This window comes from Microcebus murinus, chromosome 25, assembly GCF_040939455.1.
Source record: "Microcebus murinus isolate Inina chromosome 25, M.murinus_Inina_mat1.0, whole genome shotgun sequence".
Lineage (NCBI taxonomy): Eukaryota > Metazoa > Chordata > Mammalia > Primates > Cheirogaleidae > Microcebus > Microcebus murinus.
Window position 1 is genome coordinate 4,792,437 of NC_134128.1, and position 20,387 is coordinate 4,812,823.

Below are 20,387 nucleotides of genomic sequence, written 5' to 3' on the forward strand. Positions count from 1 at the left end.
ACACACTCTGCTAATCAGAACATTTGACTGGCTTTATATCATCAGTGTAACAACACTAAGATGAAATAATTAAAGTTAAAACGCAATTGACATATTAGCCAGTAAAGCTTTCCTCTAGGTAATGATCGGAATGCCAACAAGCATTTGAAACAACGGAAAAACTGCAGAATCCCGTAACTCACCTCAGTGAATACCTAACAAGGGATTCCAAACTGGGAATTTTAGGGTGTCAGAACATACCAACGAAAGTATCTTACTTAAAGCTTACATTTTTTGGCCGGGCCCTGTGGCTCACGCCTGTAATCCTAGCTCTTGGGAGGCCGAGGCGGGCGGATTGCTCAAGGTCAGGAGTTCAAAACCAGCCTGAGCAAGAGCGAGACCCCGTCTCTACTATAAATAGAAAGAAATTAATTGGCCAACTGATATATATATAAAAAATTAGCCGGGCATGGTGGCGCATGCCTGTAGTCCCAGCTACTTGGGAGGCTGAGGCAGGAGGATCACTCGAGCCCAGGAGTTTGAGGTTGCTGTGAGCTAGGCTGACGCCATGGCACTCACTCTAGCCTGGGCAACAAAGCGAGACTCTGTCTCAAAAAAAAAAAAAAAAAAAAAGCTTACATTTTTAAACTTTCTTTCTTTTTTTTTTTTCCTTTTTTTTGTTTTTTTTAAAGACTAGTCAAGTGCAGTAGTGAGGAGGGGGGAAAGTAGTAGAACAAGGAGTTCAATCTGTAACTGACTGTGAACAATCACGTGAGATAACTCACTACCTTCGGACCAGCCTAAACTTTCTTTCTTATACTTGTAAGTATCCTTCTTCCAAAAATGGATACCAAAAATAACATCTGCATTATTTATGTCAAATCCTTCCACTGACTTTGGAAAAAACATTGATTAAAGAAAAAAATTAGGAATAAGACTGAGCATTTCAAATATTTTAATGTGCATCTTTCCAGAGTTAAATTTGTATTGCAAAATTTACCTGATCCATATGTGTGTTTGTCCTTTATTCCTACTGCTTTGTTCAGAACAAAGTCTTTCGTTTCAATGGTAGGCTGAATGGGTTTTGAAAGAAAATGATTAATAAATAATGTATATTTTTTATAATATGTAGTTAATAATTCAAGATAAAAATATAAAAGTTATTACCTTCAAGTGAGGAAATTTCTTAGGAGACTCTAAAAAGTAAAAGGGACATATAATCAATTATATGTAAATATAACAAAGCCAACCACACTTTCATGCATAATTAGTATCAAGCTGAATCCTCATGCTTGGCTTTGAAAATGATTACTTTAGGTTTTGAGGTGGTTTTTTTTGGTTAGAACAACAACATGACAGAAATATAAGGAAGGAAAATTAGGAATACAGGTTTAATAAAACATGCAGTTAGGATTTTTAAAGTGAGACTATGTTTCAAATGACTATAAACAGAAAAGTACATATAATATACCAATGTTTACATGCTGATTGATGAGAAAAGTGATCCTTAATCAAAGGAGCAAATCATGATCCTGAGAGGATAAATATCAAAGCTGATGGCAGACTGCTACAGAATATTTTTAATGTTACACAGCAGAATCATTTATACCATTATATTATGAGTATTTATGATGTTCTTCAATTTGTCCTATAATTTAGGAATTACACAGTTGTGAGGACAGTTCAGTTTAATGGATAATTCATTTCTCTTCAGAGAAAGTGTTCTGAATTGATCAGCTTGGATATATACTTGGATATAGAATAATAGTTAATAAAAATATTCATTTTTTTCCATACCCATGTGAGGTACTGGTATGTCTACATTTCTTCTATCCTCTAGCTTAGCCATCTTAAAGTTTCTTGATCCACTCATGCAAGAAGGTATATAAAACACATCTAAGAAATAATGTATAATAAATTTTTGATATTGAAATTTTTATCAAAAAGGAAAAAATTGAATTCTCCAAAATTATTAGATATAACATTTTATATTTCAAAATCAGTGCAATATTTATTGAAAAGAACAATTTTAGTATTCAATGAATGACATCTATAATTTTTTTGTTTCTAAAATTAGTTTAGTTTGTTATATCACATTAGTCTTAAATGGACTTTTATGAAACAGCTATCTTATCAAAAACTCAGCTATCTTAAAAACCAGCCAATGCTTCTATGTTCAGATTAATCTCATTTGATTAATTAATATCAATACAACATATATCTTCCATATCTGAGAGTTACGGAGAGCAGGTATGTGTCACTGTGGTTTACCCCAATTCTAGTACTTCCTCCTATTTCTACTCATTTCTGAGCAATAATCTAATCTTCTGGGTGAGTGCAAATATACTGAAGCCATCCAAAGTGAGTTCTCTCTCAAGATTCCTCATCATTAACTACAAAATTAGCTGGCTCCCTTCTTTCTATCCTCCCTCCTTCCCCACTCACAATCCCTCTTCCTTTGCAAAAGTAATCTCAAGATCTGTGGTCTTGATTCTTCCACTTCTACCTGGGTGGGATTATTCCCACCAATTTTTTCCTCTTTATTTAGCAGTATTATCTTATATCTATAATTTTGATTTTAAATTTCTTTGCTCTTTTCCCTGTGGCTAGAAACATGCTCAGAAATAAAAGCAAAATAATGCTTTCCCTTGGTCCTGCAAGGTTTGAACTGTTATCCAATGGGTCTTCTTCCAGATTTCTCCACAGGGAAGTCTATACCCTTGCTACTCAGAGTGGTCCAAGGACCAGCATCATCAGCATCACCTGAAAACGTATTAGAAATGCAGCATCCCGTACCTGCTGGATCACTCTATGCACTGTTAACCAGGTCTCCAGTTGATTTGGTAACATTTGAGAAGCTCTGGTCTATACTGAGTGTGCTTCTATACTACCGTACCTGAACTTAATTACCCTTTTGGAATCTAGCCTCAAGTTCCTCCCTATCACATCCCCAAATTGAAACTGCATGACAGATCGTAAAGTTTCTAATGGACTTTGTATCAGGCTATAGCTTCCCTCATTTCCCCATAACCAACCCTACTCTTTTCTTTCCAATTCCCTTATTTTGGCATATATGATACTATCCTACGAAGTAACATGATTTTATATGACATTACATTATACCCACATATGGCTGACCATATATGCTTATATTCCTCTGTAGTAGGTAGAACATAGCTCTGCATGATCAAGGACCTCAATCCTTAACACCTTCCCAACAGTGAGGAAGACAGGAAGAGTGGGGAAATTTTGCTCTATTTCTCTGAGCCATTTTTAGTGCTGGAAGCTCACTCAATATTCTTCCCACCTTTCTAACACCCTGTTTTTCCTTTTATTAAGGAGTTATTTTATTTGACCATCATGCATTATATACACCTGTTTCTTTTCCCTTCATGTACTTCCTGTATGTACTCTCTTCCTTCCTTTTTTTTTTTTTTTTTTTGAGACAGAGTCTCACTTTGTTGCCCCCGCTAGAGTGCCATGGCCTGAGCCTAGCTCACAGCAACCTCAAACTCCTGGGCTCAAGCAATCCTGTTGCCTCAGCCTCCCAAGTAGCTGGGACTATAGACATGTGCCACCATGCCCAGATAATTTTTTCTATATATTTTTAGTTGGCCAATTAATTTCTTTATATTTATAGTAGAGACGGGGTCTCGCTCTTGCTCAGGCTGGTCTTGAACTCCTGAGCTCAAATGATCCACCCGCCTCAGCCTCCCAGAGTGCTAGGATTACAGGCATGAGCCACCGCGCCTGGCCCCTTTCTCATTCTTTATTCCCTTTTACTACTTTCCCCTTCCTCATTTCCTGACTTTCCTCGGATCTTAGAGCATCTTAAAATAGAACTAATAATTCAGGTCCTTTAGTGGCACTCTCAATTTAATCTATTGGTGACACCTGACAAAACATACAACTTATAATCATTTCACTTCTCTCTTTTCTTACTATGCATTTAATAGGTGATTTTCTCTGGCTATTAGAATAAATCAGACTCATGTTTTTAAATAAAGATTCCATCAAATGACTTTTTACAAATAAAAATCCAGTTTTTACCTTCTACTTGTCCATTTACTGTGTCATCTTCTTTTTGATCTGCAGCCCCAGATAAATTATCAACATACTTCTGTGGAAGATTCTCAGAAATACTCTGTTAAAATTAATATCAATAATGACTTCCAATTCAGAAAAATAAAAATGAGTTGCTAAAGACTTCCTAATCACTTTCAAAAATAATCTACATTTCTTATTTTAAAAGCAATCAGACTTAAAAATAAGAGCAGCATGTACTGAAAACCAAAACACTTTAACAGAGAACTCATATATGCTCTCTAGATCAAGCTTATCATGTATATTCATATGGCTATTGACTCTGAAAACCCAGCAAGGAAAGACAAAGGAAACATATTCACAGATAAAGGATTAACTTACATGTGTATTTCAAAAAGAAATGAACTACAAAATACCTAATTCACTTTGCATTCCCCATCAAAAATGAGAGCATTTTTAAAAAATACAATACAATTACTATCATGCTTACAGCACTAACCATTTAAAACACTTCCAATTATGAAAAAAAATTTAGTGCTAAAATAAGATACTTGGCATGATAAGCTATGAGTATGATGAATACAAACAGAACATTGTAGGCTGGGCGTGGTGGCTCACGCCTATAATCCTAGCACTCTGGGAGGCTGAGGCGGGCAGATTGCTCGAGGTCAGGAGTTCGAAACCAGCCTGAGTAAGAGCGAGACCCCGTCTCTACTATAAATAGAAACAAATTAATTGGCCAACTAATATATATAGAAAAAATTAGCCCGGCATAGTGGCGCATGCCTGTAGTCCTAGCTACTCAGGAGGCTGAGGCAGCAGGATTGCTTGAGCCCAGGAGTTGGAGGTTGCTGTGAGCTAGACTGACGCCACGGCACTCACTGAAGCCTGGGCAACAAAGCAAGACTCTGTCTCAAAAAAAAAAACAAAAAAACAAAAAAAACAGAACATTGTAGAAGCTGCTTCACATTTAGGTAAACAAAGACTTGGAAAAATCTAAATACTTTTTGATATAATTTTATTGATAGGAAAAATGGTTAAATAAAATGATAAAGTAGTAATAAAAACTCTGTTTCATGTTATGTTTAAATAAAACAAGTAAATATTAAGTATAGTATGCAACTCTTTACCAACTGAGAAATAACTCCAAAAAAGTATAGCAAGGTTGGCAGGGCTCAGTAGCTCACACCAATATACCACCTCTTTGGAAGGCCAAGGTAGGAGGATCACTTGAGGCCAGGAGTTAGACACCAGCCTGAGCAACACAGCAAGACTCTCATCTTTACAAAAATAAAAAAATTAGCCTGGCACAGTAGCACACACCTGTAGTCCCAGCTACTCAGGAGGTAGAGATGATATGATAATCTGAGCCCAGGAGTTCTGAGGTTACAGTGAGCTATAATCCTATCACTACACTCCAGAAATGGTAACAGACTGAAACCCTATCTCTAAAAAAAGTTTTTTAATGAAAAAAAAAAAAAATATATATATATATATATACATAGCAAGCCTTAATAACAATGGAAGAATAAGAACATTTATTTGTGAAGCATCTAAAACAGGGGTCCTCAAACTACAGCCCACGGGCCACATGCAGCCCACAAGGACATTTATCTGGCCCACCGGGTGTTTTTGCCACCACTGCCTGTCCTGCTTAGCAGCCGACTCCACCAGGGCCCACAGTGCACATGTGTGGAATGTGCGCCACACTCTCCAATGGCCCTCCAACAGTCTGAGGGACAGTGAACTGGCCCCTGTTTATAAAGTTTGAGGACCCCTGTTCTAAAATGTGCCAGACACTAATTTGCACATTTTCTTTTCTACACAATAATAAAAGTGATTATGAAGATAGTTACCCCACTTCCAGCTTCCTGGTCATTCTAGGATGTTAAGAATAAAATGATGAACAGATGTGACCCATTGTTCTCTATGTCCAGAATGTCCTCCTCCTAGACTTTCACACAGCTAAGTCCTTCTCATCCTTTAGTTGACAGCTTTAATGCTACACTCAGAAATATCTCCTCTCACTACAGAATTCCACTCCCACTCTCATCCCCATCCTAACTACAATCTTCCTCAATATTCTCTAACCAAACATTCAGTTTTCTTCATATGAAGCACTTATAGTGACTCAATAGTGTTTGTTGTTTTTTCTGTTCCTCCTAATATAGCATAAGCCCTCATCTTGTATATTCAGTGTCTAATGGTCTATCACATAGTTGATATTCAATAACAGACATGTATTTAAGGCCTAATGAGATTTAAAATCTCATTAGGAAGGTCAAGGGCCGAATCACTACATTCCTATAGGATATCTCCAGCAATAATCTGCTGAACCTTAACATACCCTAAATTAGAAATCCACATACCCATTCTAATTTCCCAGCTTTCCCATTCTTTCCTTGACACTACTGCCTTTAGATTTCAAAAAAGTATATTCAATATTTATTAAGTCACTGAATACCACTGTGATAATTTTGTCTTACATTTATCTTACACTTTATAGCTTATAAAGTTTTTACATTTTTTTACCACAATTGTTTCATAACACATATCTAAGAAGTAGGTATTAGGACCATTTTTATGAATGAGGTTACAGACATTTGAATAGGTTAAATAATGTTTTCCAAGATTCATGGCTAGAAATAACAGAACCAGGACACTAATGTGTCTTCTGACCTCCACTTGATGCTGGTACCACTATGTGGCAGGTGTTTCTAAGAGGTCAGGCCCTTCCCATTTCTTTCCATAGTTGTCATCTTAGAATATGTCATTATTTTATACTTTTATTACTATAAGCATGGTTGCCACAAAGGTATTCGATATGTTTTATTTTTAAAAATGATTTCTACTTATTAAAACACCATTAACTGTTGCTATTATAGTCCCACACATTTCTATTCCCTATGTTTTTCCCTCTCCTGAAATGTTCCTTGCAGATCTATACTGGGCAATCCAAATATATTAATACTTTCAAGTCCCAGGCACTATCCCCTCTAATTTCAAGTTATAACAATGCAAAATCCAAACTGCTCCTCTCTGAATCTCATAAAGACTTTTACATATTCATATATGCCACAGAATCATACATGTGGCCAGAGGTTGACCTGAAATAATTCTTTAGTTTTTAGATAAACTTAACTTGAGAACCCAAACCACTTCCTTGTGACTTGTATGCCTTATTTGTTTGTACTATAATAGCCTGGTTTCTTAAATAAATCCTGTAAATTATCAGAGTTGTACCATTCAGCAGTTACATTTTTAGTAAATAATTACTTTATTAATTATGGGCCAAAAATGTAAGAAAATAATTCCTTATGGGTATATGCAGAGCTGAAAAAGTAAACTCAAAGCATTCCCTTTTATGTTTTAACATCACTCAATGCTTACATTTTAAAATAATAACAACATCAACAGTAGTACCTCAGAATCCCAAGGTGACTCTGTATCTTCTTCTTGTCCTAATCCTAATGCAGACATCATATCTATAAAATGTTATTCACAGATAAATTCATGAGAACATTTATTATTATGAATTTTAAATACACATACAAGTCTATTTCCATTCATAAATATTTCAATAAAATAAAAGTGATAGCAAAATGGAATTCTATAAGGTTAAAGTAATTTCAGAAAGAAGTTAGTAGTATGAAGAAAGACAATAAAAGAAAAATATTTAAAAGACATAGATATTATATTTGAGTCTATACACATTACATTTTTTTATAATAGCATTTAATCACTGAATAATTTCAGAGATATTCCCTAACTTACCGTTTCTATTATTTTTGCGCACTCCATCCAAAGTCAAATTGTCATCTGTTTGCTCTACTGTAGGACTAGCAATACCGATACCATTTTCTTTTTTTCCAATTGCTGGCTTTGCTGTTCCTTCCTATTAAAAACAAAACAAAACACAACTTCAGAAAATGCTGTATTTATTCATTCACTCACCCACTCAATCAGTAAGACAACAAACATTTATTGTGTCTGTCAAGTCATAGGCACTATCCTGGCAGAAGTTGAAAAAATTGAATTGGAAGACAGATTCTGCCCTATATTCAAGTGGAGGTAGAGATATATGAAAACAAGTAAGAAGAGGAAGATCTAGTTCATTAGTTCTACAACTGAAGTAAATAAAGTACAGTACATGCACAAAGGAAAGAAGAGTCAGATATACCTGGAAATCTCAGGAAATGCTGGAAAGGCACGGCCATTGAAAGACAAAGTGCAGAGCAAGGATGTGAGGGATTTCTAGACAGGGCAGCATGAGGAAAAAGATGAGGCATGAAACAGCATGACAAATGAGGGGCACCAAAGTAGTGTGGTAAAAGTGGGACACAGTTACAGAGAATGGGATGAAAAAATAAAACAAAGGAATCAGGCCAAACTACAAATGTGAACATCCCCCTTCACATAGTGGGGATCTATGCAATAGGCAGAAGAGTTCGATCCTCACACATATTCTTCAAAAAGGTCACCTGGGCCAGGCGCGGTGGCTCACGCCTGTAATCCTAGCACTCTGGGAGGCTGAGGCAGGCGGATTGCTCGAGGTCAGGAGTTCGAAACCAGCCTGAGCAAGAGCAAGACACTGTCTCTACTATAAATAGAAACAAATTAATTGGCCAACTAATATATATAGAAAAAATTAACTGGGCATGGTGGCACATGCCTGTAATCCCAGCTACTCAGGAGGCTGAGGCAGGAGGATTGCTTGAGCCCAGGAGTTGGAGGTTGCTGTGAGCTAGGCTGATGCCACAGCACTCACTGAAGCCTGGGCAACAAAGTGAGACTCTGTCTCAAAAAAAAAAAAAAAAAAAGTCACCTTGGCAGTATTGTAAAGACAGATGAACAGGGGGAGGGGAAAAAACTAGAAAAGAGCATTTCAAAATCACAGGTCAGAAAGTGAATTATGGTAATGAAATATGAAAAATGGCAAGCAGGGAGAAAACAGAACCTAGTGAGTGACTAGACTGGTGATCTAAGGCAGGGCTGGAGTGCAGGATTTTTCCTGCTTCAATGTTTCAGTGCCTTTTTTTTTTTTTTTTTTTTTTTTGAGACAGAGTCTCACTTTGTTGCCCGGGCTAGAGTGAGTGCCGTGGCGTCAGCCTAGCTCACAGCAACCTCAAACTCCTGGGCTCGAGTGATCCTTCTGCCTCAGCCTCCCGGGTAGCTGGGACTACAGGCATGCGCCACCATGCCCGGCTAATTTTTTATATATATATATCAGTTGGCCAATTAATTTCTTTCTATTTATAGTAGAGACGGGGTCTCCCTCAGGCTGGTTTTGAACTCCTGACCTTGAGCAATCCGCCCGCCTCGGCCTCCCAAGAGCTAGGATTACAGGCGTGAGCCACAGCGCCCGGCCGTTTCAGTGCCATTTACTAGGTGTTATTTACGAGGATGGGGAAACCAGATGACAGAATAGATTACAAAGGGTCAGGAAAGAGTTAGGAAAGGGTCAGGAAAGGGTCAAGGGCAATGTCTTCAATTTGGGAAATATCAAGTTGAAGGCACCTAGAGGACTTACTTAGAAGATAGATCTGGATAAATACATTTGGAGTAAGAGTAGATGACCTTACTCAAGAAAAGCATATAGTGTTAAGAAGATAAATATTTGTAAAATATACTAAACTGGTAGAATTAAATAATGCAAACCTATACAGAACTCTGAAATTTTGAATATGAAAACAAAAAGAATTAGCCAAGTGCGGTGGATCACACCTGTAATCCTAGCACTCTGAGAGGCCAAAGTGGGTGGATCACTCAAGGTCAGGAGTTCGAAACCAGCCTGAGCAAGGATGTAAGGGGTTTCTAGATATCTAGCAAGGATGTCTAGAAACCATCCAGCAAGGATGTCTAGAAACCCCTCAGATCCCTGCTCTGCACTTTGTCTTTCAACGGCCCTGCCTTTCCAGCATTTCCTGAGATTTCCAGGTAGATCTGACTTTTCTTTCCTTTGTGCGTGTACTGTACTTTATTTACTTCAACTGTAGAACTAATGAACTATTATAGAATCATAAAGATGGAGCAATTACCAACAGAGAATATAAAATTATCTATGGAAGATGATGATGATGATAATGATGACGATTTTAAGAGATGGGGTCTTGCTCTGTTACCCAGGCTAGAGTACAGTGGTACATTCGTAGCTCACTGCAGGCTCTAATTGCTGGGCTCAAGACAGTGCATGCCACTATGCCCAGCTTTTCTTTTAAAAATGTCTCCGGCAATGGGGGCGTTTTATATTATTCTCACAAAGCTTTTATAACTTCAGTATTCATGGTTGTCAAATCTTGCACATAATTTTTTAATCTTGAAAACTTAGGAATTTCTTAACTTGATTTGTTTAGTTTTTTCTTCTCTCCTCATGTAAATATTAGGTCCTGCTTAACAATCATAGATATATTTGAAGACTTTAAAATCTTCAACTTGAAAAAAAAATCTTCAACTTAGATAAACCTAGCTGTATTTTTTTAATACTAGGTCCTTTCTTCAATTTTTAAGTACCATCCTCTATGGTATGAATAGATAATTAGAGCTATTGTATGTTATTTACAGGGGAATAAGAATACCATACAAATTTTAAAATAGGATTTTATATTTCTTTCTGACATCACAGAAGTACTTAAAAATGTCTCATAATTCTATAATCACATAGGCATTTATCTTCTACAGCTTAAAACTTTTAAGACTGATTTTTACAAAGGAGTCTTGCAGCATCTTGAATTGGTGTTTTAGCATTAAATCCTTTCATTCAATTTAAAAATGTAGTTTACCATAATATTACAGAATAATTATTTCCATATATTAACAAAAGTATGGCTTATATCCTTGAAAAAATGTTGAAATACATAATGGAAAATTGAATCCCATGGATTTTTCCCTTCTTTATTTTTTGTTTTTTTTTTAAACAGAGTCTCACTCTCTTGCCCAGGCTAGAGTGCAGTGACATCAGCCTAGCTTACAGCAACCTCCAACTCCTGGGCTCAATCAATCCTACTGCCTCAGCCTCCTGAGAAGCTGGGACTACAGGCATGCACCACCATGCCCAGCTAATTTTTTCTATATATTTTAAGTTGGCGACTTAATTTCTATTTTTAGTAGAGACGAGGTCTTGCTCTTGCTCAGGCTGGTTTCAAACTCCTGATGTCAAGTGATCCTCCCGCCTCAACCTCCCAGAGTGCTAGGATTACAGGTGTGAGCCACTGCGTCTGGCTCAAGAAAACTTAAATAAGAAACAAGAATGAGGCCGGGCGCGGTGGCTCACGCCTGTAATCCTAGCACTCTGGGAGGCCGAGGCGGGCGGATTGCTCGAGGTCAGGAGTTCAAAACCAGCCTGAGCAAGAGCGAGACCCTGTCTCTACTATAAATAGAAATAAATTAATTGGCCAACTAATAGATATAGAAAGAAAATTAGCCGGGCATGGTGGCACATACCTGTAGTCACAGCTACTCGGGAGGCTGAGGCAGAGGATTGCTTGAGCCCAGGAGTTTGAGGTTGCTGTGGGCTAGGCTGACACGATGGCACTCACTCTAGCCTGGGCAACAAAGTGAGACCCTGTCTCAAAAAAAAAAAAAAAGAAAGAAACAAGAATCAACAATTAATAATTCATAATAAACCTGATAAGGCCTAAAACAAATTTCACTTTGTATTATCTATGAACACAGGTTTTACTGGATCAAATATAAGCTATCGCTTTACTAAATTTAAAAGAAGTGAGGATTAAATTTTCTTTGCTGGTTTTTTACATTTTTTAATGGATACATAATATTTTCAGGGTACATGTGAAAATTTCATACATTCATATAATCAAATCAGGGTAATTAGGATATCTATCACTTTCTTTTCCTTATGCTAGGAACATTCAAATTATTCTCTTTTGGTTAAATATACAATAGATTAATCTTACCTATACTTACCCTTACATTCTTCATTAAGATCAGCTATAAGTCATTCAGAAGAATCTAAGCATTTTTTACATGACCTGGCTTTCTTTTCTTAATTTGCATTTAAAATAATTTTTATCATATCTGAGGGCCGGGCGTGGTGGCTCACGCCTGTAATCCTAGCACTTTGAGAGGCAGAGGCAGGCGGATAGCTCAAGGTCAGGAGTTCGAAACCAGCCTGAGCGAGACCCCGTCTCTACCAAAAATAGAAATAAATTAATTGACCAACTAAAAATATATATACAAAAAATTATTGAATCTGTAAGTCACTTTGAAAAAAAAAAAAAAAATTAGCCGGGCATGGTGGCGCATGCCTGTAGTCCCAGCTACTCGGGAGGCTGAGGCAGTAGGATCACTGAGCCCCGGAGATTGAGGTTGCTGTGAGCCAGGCTGACGCCACGGCACTCACTCTAGCCTGGGTAACAAAGTGAGACTCTGTCTCAAAAAAAAATAAAAATAAAAATAAAAAAATAATAATTTTTATCATATCTTATAGAGATCCTGCTCTCATTTAACCCCATTATTTTTGTTGTGTTTTTACAATAATCTCTCTCATCTCGGCTCTCTTATTCAATCTTTATAGTTATCTTGCCCTTCTTGAATAAATTCTTCCCCTTCATTCCCCTCCTCATCTTTATATTTGTTGAGCTGTTCTTCTGAGTTACTTTCTAACCCTTTCCTTCCATAATGGCAAATCTAAGCACAGTTTACTCCCACCAACTTTTAATAATATCATCCTCGTACATTCTCCCCTGTTACTATACACATTTTCTATATGATCATGAGGACTTACATTTCTTTCTAGGATCCTTGTCATCATTATGAGGACTGGGGGATGATATGTGAGAAGAACATGAGGGAAAAACTTTTTTAAAAAAACAACTTACCTCTGCTGTAAGACCAAGGTTTGCCAGAGATGTGAGGGAAGGTTTATTAGGACGAGGGCCAGGTGATGGAAAGGCAGGATGAGCAAAGGCCTGGACTTTGACTGGTCTAGCAGAAAGGCCTTCAACCACATCTTCCCTTGGAGAATTCCTATCCTCAATCAAGATTGTACTTTCTGTCTTCACAGTGCCATACTGTGCTTCTACTACAGTAAAAACACAGTTAAGAGCACATGAAAATATTTGTAATTAAGAATCAATAAATAACACAAGAAAAGGCAGTCTTAAATAGCTTACAATTTTTCCTGGATTGCTGAGAAGCAGTCATTAGCTTTGTTAAACTTGGTTTGGGGACATTCTAGAAAAAAAAATAGTTTTAAGAATAATACGTATCAAATTTGATAAAATAATTATAATATTTACCATTAGTATATGATCTAACACAAGCAGTGCAGGTTTCAGAGTCACTGAGATGTAGATTCAAACTTTAATTCTGCCATTTAGTCATTTACAACTTCTCATGGGGTAAGGATTCTGAGAGATGATACAGATATCCCCAAAATGTTACTCCCCTCACCCGTAGGCGACTATTATACAAATACTATGATATTCATTAGATTATTTTTTTAACCAAAATAACCTAAAACAAAAAATTTTCCCTAAGTAACAGAGTATTACTGAAAAAGCTAACATTAAGAAATTTAAGGCCGGGCGCGGTGGCTCCCAACTATAATCCTAGCACTCTGGGAGGCCGAGGCGGGCGGATTGATTGAGATCAGGAGTTCGAAACCAGTCTGAGCAATAGCGAGACCCCGTCTCTACTATAAATAGAAAGAAATTAATTGGCCAACTAATAGATATAGAAAAAATTAGCCAGGCATGGTGGCACAAGCCTGTAGTCCCAGCTACTCGGGAGGCTGAGGCAGCAGGATTGCTTGAGCCCAGGAGTTTGAGGTTGCTGTGCGCTAGGCTGACACCACAGCACTCGCTCTAGCCTGGACAACAAAGTGAGACTCTGTCTCAAAAAAAAAAGAAATTTAAGTTAATTGTTATATTTTGAATTGTGTTGGCATGATTTATATTTGCATGAATTAACTCTTGTGATGGAAAACAGGATGGATTGTTTTGAAGTAGTATCTTATTTAAATGGGTTATCATTGCAAACAGTATAAATTGCTTCTGTTTGTTTGCCCAAAAGCTAAACACAAATGATTATATAGATTTAGCTTGTTCTAAGAAAGAGGAAACAAAAATGAATAAACCTGTGGGGCAACGATCAATGAACAAAAGCCACACATAGCTACTAAATAAAAAGCTGTAACTAAATATGCTGACAATGGAGACAGAGATGGACTGAAAGAACAGACACTGAGAAAATGTGTTCTGCAAGGAAAAATAAAGGCTGGGGTAAATCATTTTTAAAAGGTGAGGGAAGAGGAAAAAACAAAGAAAAAAAGAGACATAACCAGCTAATTAAGTTTTAGCTCAAGCCAAGGAAGAAAAGGAAAAATATTAAGTACCATAAGGTATGTGGATACAATGCGTGGGATAGCCAAAAAGAAAAATAAATAAATAAATAAGGTACGTGGAGAAATACAAATATAGAGACTTTTGTTCATTGCATATCCCTAATAATACTGATTAGCATTTACTTTACAATCAATTCTTTGTAAATACTTCTAGAATGAAAAGTTTAATTTTATTACTATAAAATAAGTCATTCAAATAGTCAAGCATGGTCACCTACCACTACCTGAAAGCTATAACATTATTACTACTGAGAAAGAAAAACAGAAAAAGAAATGTTCCACGAACTTTCCACTTGTAGAAAAGAACTGGTAATCAGAATTCTAAAGAGTAAAGTATGGCTTAAAAAGATATATTCAATAGAACCTGGGCTGGAGCTAAAAATAATTCAAGAAATTTTAATCTGAAATCCTAATCTAAGTTTACTGTTGGAGGATACTAGAAAATATACTGGAACCCTCTTTTCTATTTATGAGATATTTTTAATTTATTTCCTTCTTATATGCAGTTCCATATTTTAGAAATGCAATAGATTGAATTATAATAGTAGGCATATTATAATACTTATAACACTTCATTATATAGAAATCATTTGTCTGTTCATTTATTCACATACAAAAACATTAAAATGCTTCTTACAGGCCGGGCGCGGTGGCTCACGCCTGTAATCCTAGCTCTCTGGGAGGCCGAGGCGGGCGGATTGCTCGAGGTCAGGAGTTCGAAACCAGCCTGAGCAAGAGCGAGACCCCGTCTCTACTATAAATAGAAAGAAATTAATTGGCCAACTAATATATATACAAAAAATTAGCCGGGCATGGTGGCGAATGCCTGTAGTCCCAGCTACTTGGGAGGCTGAGGCAGGAGGATTGCTTGAGCCAGGAGTTTGAGGTTGCTGTGAGCTAGGCTGATGCCATGGCACTCACTCTAGCCTGGGCAACAAAGCGAGACTCTGTCTCAAAAAAAAAAAAAAAATGCTTCTTACATGCAAAACTTTATCCTAGGTACTCCAGGAAACACACAAATATGTTTCCTAACCTCCAGTAGCTCATACTAATACCGGAGCTTTAAAATAATTATTTAAATAACTAAATACAAACTCTTCTGAAATAGAGTTTTATAATGTGATACAAGGACATTAAGGAGTTAGTTTTAAAAACTACAATACAAAAAATTTCTGAAATTAAAATCTTACCATATGGTTATTTAGAGTATCTACTTCTAGAACTGGCTATTACTTGGGGCAAAACATGTATTCTTCAATTAGACGAAGAGTTTTAAATATCTACTTAATAGAATGACTTTAAAAGTACCCATGGAATCCCTTTTTAATAATGATTCTGAGAAAGAGAATTTAAATTTCTAAATTTCTACAATTTCTTTTCTATGTTTTTTTAAATTAGAGATGAAGTCTCACTATGTTGCCCAGGCTGATCTCTAATTTCTTGGCTCAAGCAATACTCTCACCTCAGTTTCCCCAGGTACCAGGACTACAGGCATAAGCCACCATGCCTAGCTAAATTTCCACAATTTCTAATGTTATTTTAGTCTAATTACAGAACCAAGGATAGAAACAGAGAAAAAGCTCTCGCCTAAAAAGTATACAATACCTGGTCAGGCATGGTGGCTCACCCCTGTAATCCTAGCACTCTGGGAGGCCGAGGCGGGATGATCGCTCAAGGTCAGGAGTTTGAAACCAGCCTGAGCAAGAGTGAGACCCCGTCTCTACTAAAAATACAAAGAAATTAATTGGCCAACTAAAAATATATAGGGAAAAAATTATCCCGGCCTGGTGGCATATGCCTGTAGTCATAGCTACCTTGGGAGGCTGAGACAGAATGATTGCTTGAGCCCAGGAGTTTGAGGTTGCTGTGAGCTAGAATGATACCACGGTACTCTAGCCCAGGAAACACAGTGAGACTGTGTCTCAAAATAATAATAATAATAATAAAATAATAAAATAAAATACATACTATACCAAAAGTAAAAGTGTCCAAGAAAAAAGGAAACTATATGTTATATATTGCACAGTTTTGGAACAGAAAGACACCAGGAGATTCCATTATTACTATAATAAGTAATTAGATCCATTAAAGATTTATTTAGGCATAAATATTATAAAAGTCATGTTAGTGGCTGGGCGCGGTGGTTCACGCCTGTAATCCTAGCACTCTGGGAAGCCAAGGCAGGCGGATTGCTCAAGCTCAGGCCTTCAAAACCAGCCTGAGCAAGAGCGAGACCCCATCTCTACTATAAGTAGAAAGAAATTAATTGGCCAACTAATATACATAGAAAAAATTAGCCAGGCATGGTGACGCATGCCTATAGTCCCAGTTCCTCGGGAGGCTGAGGCAGGAGGATTGCTTGAGCCCAGGAGTTTGAGGTTGCTGTGAGCTAGGCTGACGCCAAGGCACTCACTCTAGCCTGGGCAACAAAGCGAGACTCTGTCTCAAAAAAAAGTCATGTCAGTATCATTTAAAAGTCACAGTAAGAGAATTTATGCAAGTAAACCTTGACCAAATTTCATTATTTCCTCTTTATTGATTGATTGATTGATTGATTGAGACAGAGTCTCACTCTGTTGGCCGGGCTAGAGTGCTTTGGCGTCAGCCTAGCTCACAGCAACCTCAAACTCCTGGGCTCAAGCAATCCTCCTGCCTCAGCCTCCAGAGTAGTGGGGACTACAGGCGTACACCAACATGCCCGGCTAACTTTTTCTATATATTTTTAGTTGGCCAATTAATTTCTTTCTATTTTTAGTAGAGACAGGGTCTCACTCTTGCTCAGGCTAGTTTGGAACTCCTGACAACCTTGAGTGATGCTCCTGCCTCAGCCTCCCAGAGTGCTAGGATTACAGGCATGAGCCAACATGCCCAGCCTCCTCTATATTTATATAGAGAGGATATTGTCTTCACTGTGTATTTTCCAGCTCATTTTTTTCAGCCCCCACCCCCTCAAAGTATTTACCAATCTTTCATTATCTGCCAGAGTAAAAATGCGAAAAAAACAAAAAAAAATTTCAACTAGTCATAATTCTATAAATTGGTTTCCTCCTACCTCCTTTCCATTACAAAAAGAAAACAATGATAGGTAGACCACTGTTAAATTTAAAAAGTAAATACTATAAAAAACTAGAATCAAAGTGAGAAAATTAATTTCACAAGAGACCACTTTACCTTGGTATCAAAATCAAAGTCTTCATCATCTGAGGTAGGCCACGAATCATCAATACCCGGTTTATCAGAAAGCCTTTAGCACAAAAACATACAACAAGATGAGCAAGTTCATTTCTTTAAAAAGAAAAAAATCTGCTGGTTCACCCTCCAAAAAACAAATACAAAAACAAAAACAAAATCTGGTGAAAGGTCGGCTATCTGTATATTAAAAAATTAAACAGTGTCTCTTAATATAATTAGAATTTGGCCTATTTTAAAAAACTGTTCTACAATAGTTACCTATTTCTGTCTCTAGCACTCCTAAACTATGAAATATTCCGGGAAGACTCACCTATAATTCCATAATCAATAGTGACAACCAATATACTGCCAAAGCCTAAGAATAATTTGTCTTCATAAACTGTCTCCCCTGGAAGGTGAACTAAAATTCCAATTAAGAGCTTACATACCTTTTGTTACCTGAACTGGAACAAACTTGATGACCTGAGGGAGAAAGATACAATGCCCTTTCTCCATTATCTATCTCTGGTTCAAAGACTAATCTTTGTTATTCAAAAATGGTGGTCTTGGTTCTTCAGCATGGAAACCATTTAAGAAGGCCCCATTGCTTCCCTCTACCCTAAAACAGTACAGGGGGGGTCCCCTGAAATGTTTGAAAGCTAAATGTACAAAAGTTAAGGAACAGGCCGGGCGCAGCGGCTCACGCCTATAATCCTAGCTCTCTGGGAGGCCGAGGCGGGCGGATTGCTCCAGGTCAGGAGTTCGAAACCAGCCTGAGCAAGAGCGAGACCCCGTCTCTACTATAAACAGAAACAAATTAATTGGCCAACTAATATATAGAAAAAATTAGCCGGGCATGGTGGCGAATGCCTGTAGTCCCAGCTACTTGGGAGGCTGAGGCAGGAGGATTGCTTGAGCCAGGAGTTTGAGGTTGCTGTGAGCTAGGCTGACGCCACGGCACTCACTCTAGCCTGGACAACAAAGTGAGACTCTGTCTCAAAAAAAAAAAAAAAAGTTAAGGAACAAATGTGCAAGCTATTTTTAGGAATACTCTTCCCAGAAAGATTAAAACATTAAAAATTATAAAATCCAATTATTTTCCCTATATAAGTCTTACCTTATTCAGGTCCACATAAACTAGCAAGCCCTTTAAAAACCTTCAGAGGCACTCAGATACCCAAGCACAGAGACTGTTAGAAAAACAGAGTCCTGGCAGTTATAATTCTATTTCTCTAAGTTCTATCTAATCATCTTCCTTTCAATGGGCTCCCACTTCCAGATCCCTCTTCTGCAGGGCTCCATGACAATCTCCAACCTTTCAGTCTTCAGCCTATGAAAGTACAGGCTCCTGAAAAGATGGGTTCAAATGACTAAGAGTAGGATCTATTTCCCTGCTCTTGGAAAACAAGCTAAACAGAGTCTCAGCCATCTGTCCCTAGCACAGGCACGTTACCAAGTACTCAACTGAACCTTCATGACCGATTCACCAGCCAGTCCTACCCCTGCCATACCCTATATGTACATGGGAAGGACATCAGTGAATTGGGAAGAGGCAGAGTGGGGGAACACCTGCTCTGGGCCATGTAATTTGGCAACCTCCAGCCCCGTACTACTCGAGGGGCTCTAAGCCACCCCTCTGTAAATTGGGTGCAAATAGCTGATGCCACATTTCTATCTGCTGAAGAGACTCTTCCAATGGCTCAATTCTTTTACCAAGCTTTCAATAGAAAATTTCAAGTTTGTCAGTTACTCCAATTAAACAAACAAAAAAGCAGCAACCTGTTCAGGACTTCCATGAATCCCTTATTTTAATATGCCTCTCTAGATAACCTTTCATTCCATGATTTATCTTTATCAAATTTGTCATAACACCCCAATCTTCTGATTTTTTTCCTAAAAGCCTTATTCCTATCCAACACAGTGTTGCTTCTCATCAAACTTAGCCTTAGCCAGCTAATCATTCTTATCCTCCTCCAATGTGTTCACTAGACCCACCTTCCCATGCTATATTATGTTCTATATGCAGATATCCTGCACTTACAGTAAAATAATTCCTCTCTAGGACTTGCCTGGTCTTACTTATATAAAACTTATAGTGCTAGGGCCACAGCTAAGTATAGTCTGGACTAAAACTTTGATGGTTTTTAAAAAAAGGGCCAGACACGGTGGCTCATACCTGTAATCCTGGCCCTTTGGGAGGCTGAGGCAGGAGGATTGCTTGAGGCCTGGAGTTTGAGACCAGCCTGAGCAAAAGCAAGAACCTGCCTCTACCAAAGAGTAGAAAAATTAGCTGGGCATGGTGGTACACACCTGTAGTCCCAGCTACATGGGAGGCTGAGACAAGAGGATCGCTTGTGCCCAGGAGTTGAGGTTGCAGTGAGCTATGTTGATGCCACTGCACTCTAGCCCAGTCAACAAAGTAAGACTCCATCTCCAAAAAGGTACTGGTTACCACTGCAATTGTCGAATATATGCAGACAAACTCTTGGACTAACCAGGCTTTCTGAATTGATCTGACTGGGACCTGGTACTTTGATACCCAGCGCTGCACAGGCCTCTAACAATCTATGCTGAGGGGCAAGAGAAAGGATTTGAGTGAGAGCCAGGCAAGCTGATGGTCAAATTATGGGTCAGCTACTTGTTAACTATGGGATCATGGGCCAATTAATCAACTTCTCTGAACCACAGTTGCCACAGTTTTTTAATAAAAAGTAGTACATAATAGCAAAGATACTTTGCAAAGCTATTGTGATGACTACACAAGATAATAAATGTTAAGCACAATATGGTGTCTAACCCAGAGAAGAACACTCAACAAATATTGGCTTCT

General features: G+C 37.8%; 1 protein-coding gene across 8 annotated transcripts in view; it reads right to left on the bottom strand.

Annotated features, from left to right (window-relative positions):
• ANKRD26 (ankyrin repeat domain 26) overlaps positions 1–20,387 on the bottom strand; it is a 105,221-nt gene that overhangs the window by 66,986 nt on the left and 17,848 nt on the right. For 6 of the 8 annotated variants that reach the window (XM_075997621.1, XM_075997616.1, XM_075997622.1 and 3 more), the window contains exons 7-15: positions 17,558–17,630; positions 13,155–13,215; positions 12,861–13,063; positions 7,798–7,918; positions 7,447–7,508; positions 4,030–4,123; positions 1,777–1,875; positions 1,147–1,175; positions 980–1,052 (exon numbers count right to left, since the gene is read on the bottom strand). In XM_075997621.1, the coding sequence (XP_075853736.1) occupies positions 980–1,052; positions 1,147–1,175; positions 1,777–1,875; positions 4,030–4,123; positions 7,447–7,508; positions 7,798–7,918; positions 12,861–13,063; positions 13,155–13,215; positions 17,558–17,630 (815 nt within the window). The remainder of the gene's footprint in view (positions 1–979; positions 1,053–1,146; positions 1,176–1,776; positions 1,876–4,029; positions 4,124–7,446; positions 7,509–7,797; positions 7,919–12,860; positions 13,064–13,154; positions 13,216–17,557; positions 17,631–20,387) is intronic. The other 2 variants (XM_075997623.1, XM_075997618.1) reach the window with 1 other exon arrangement.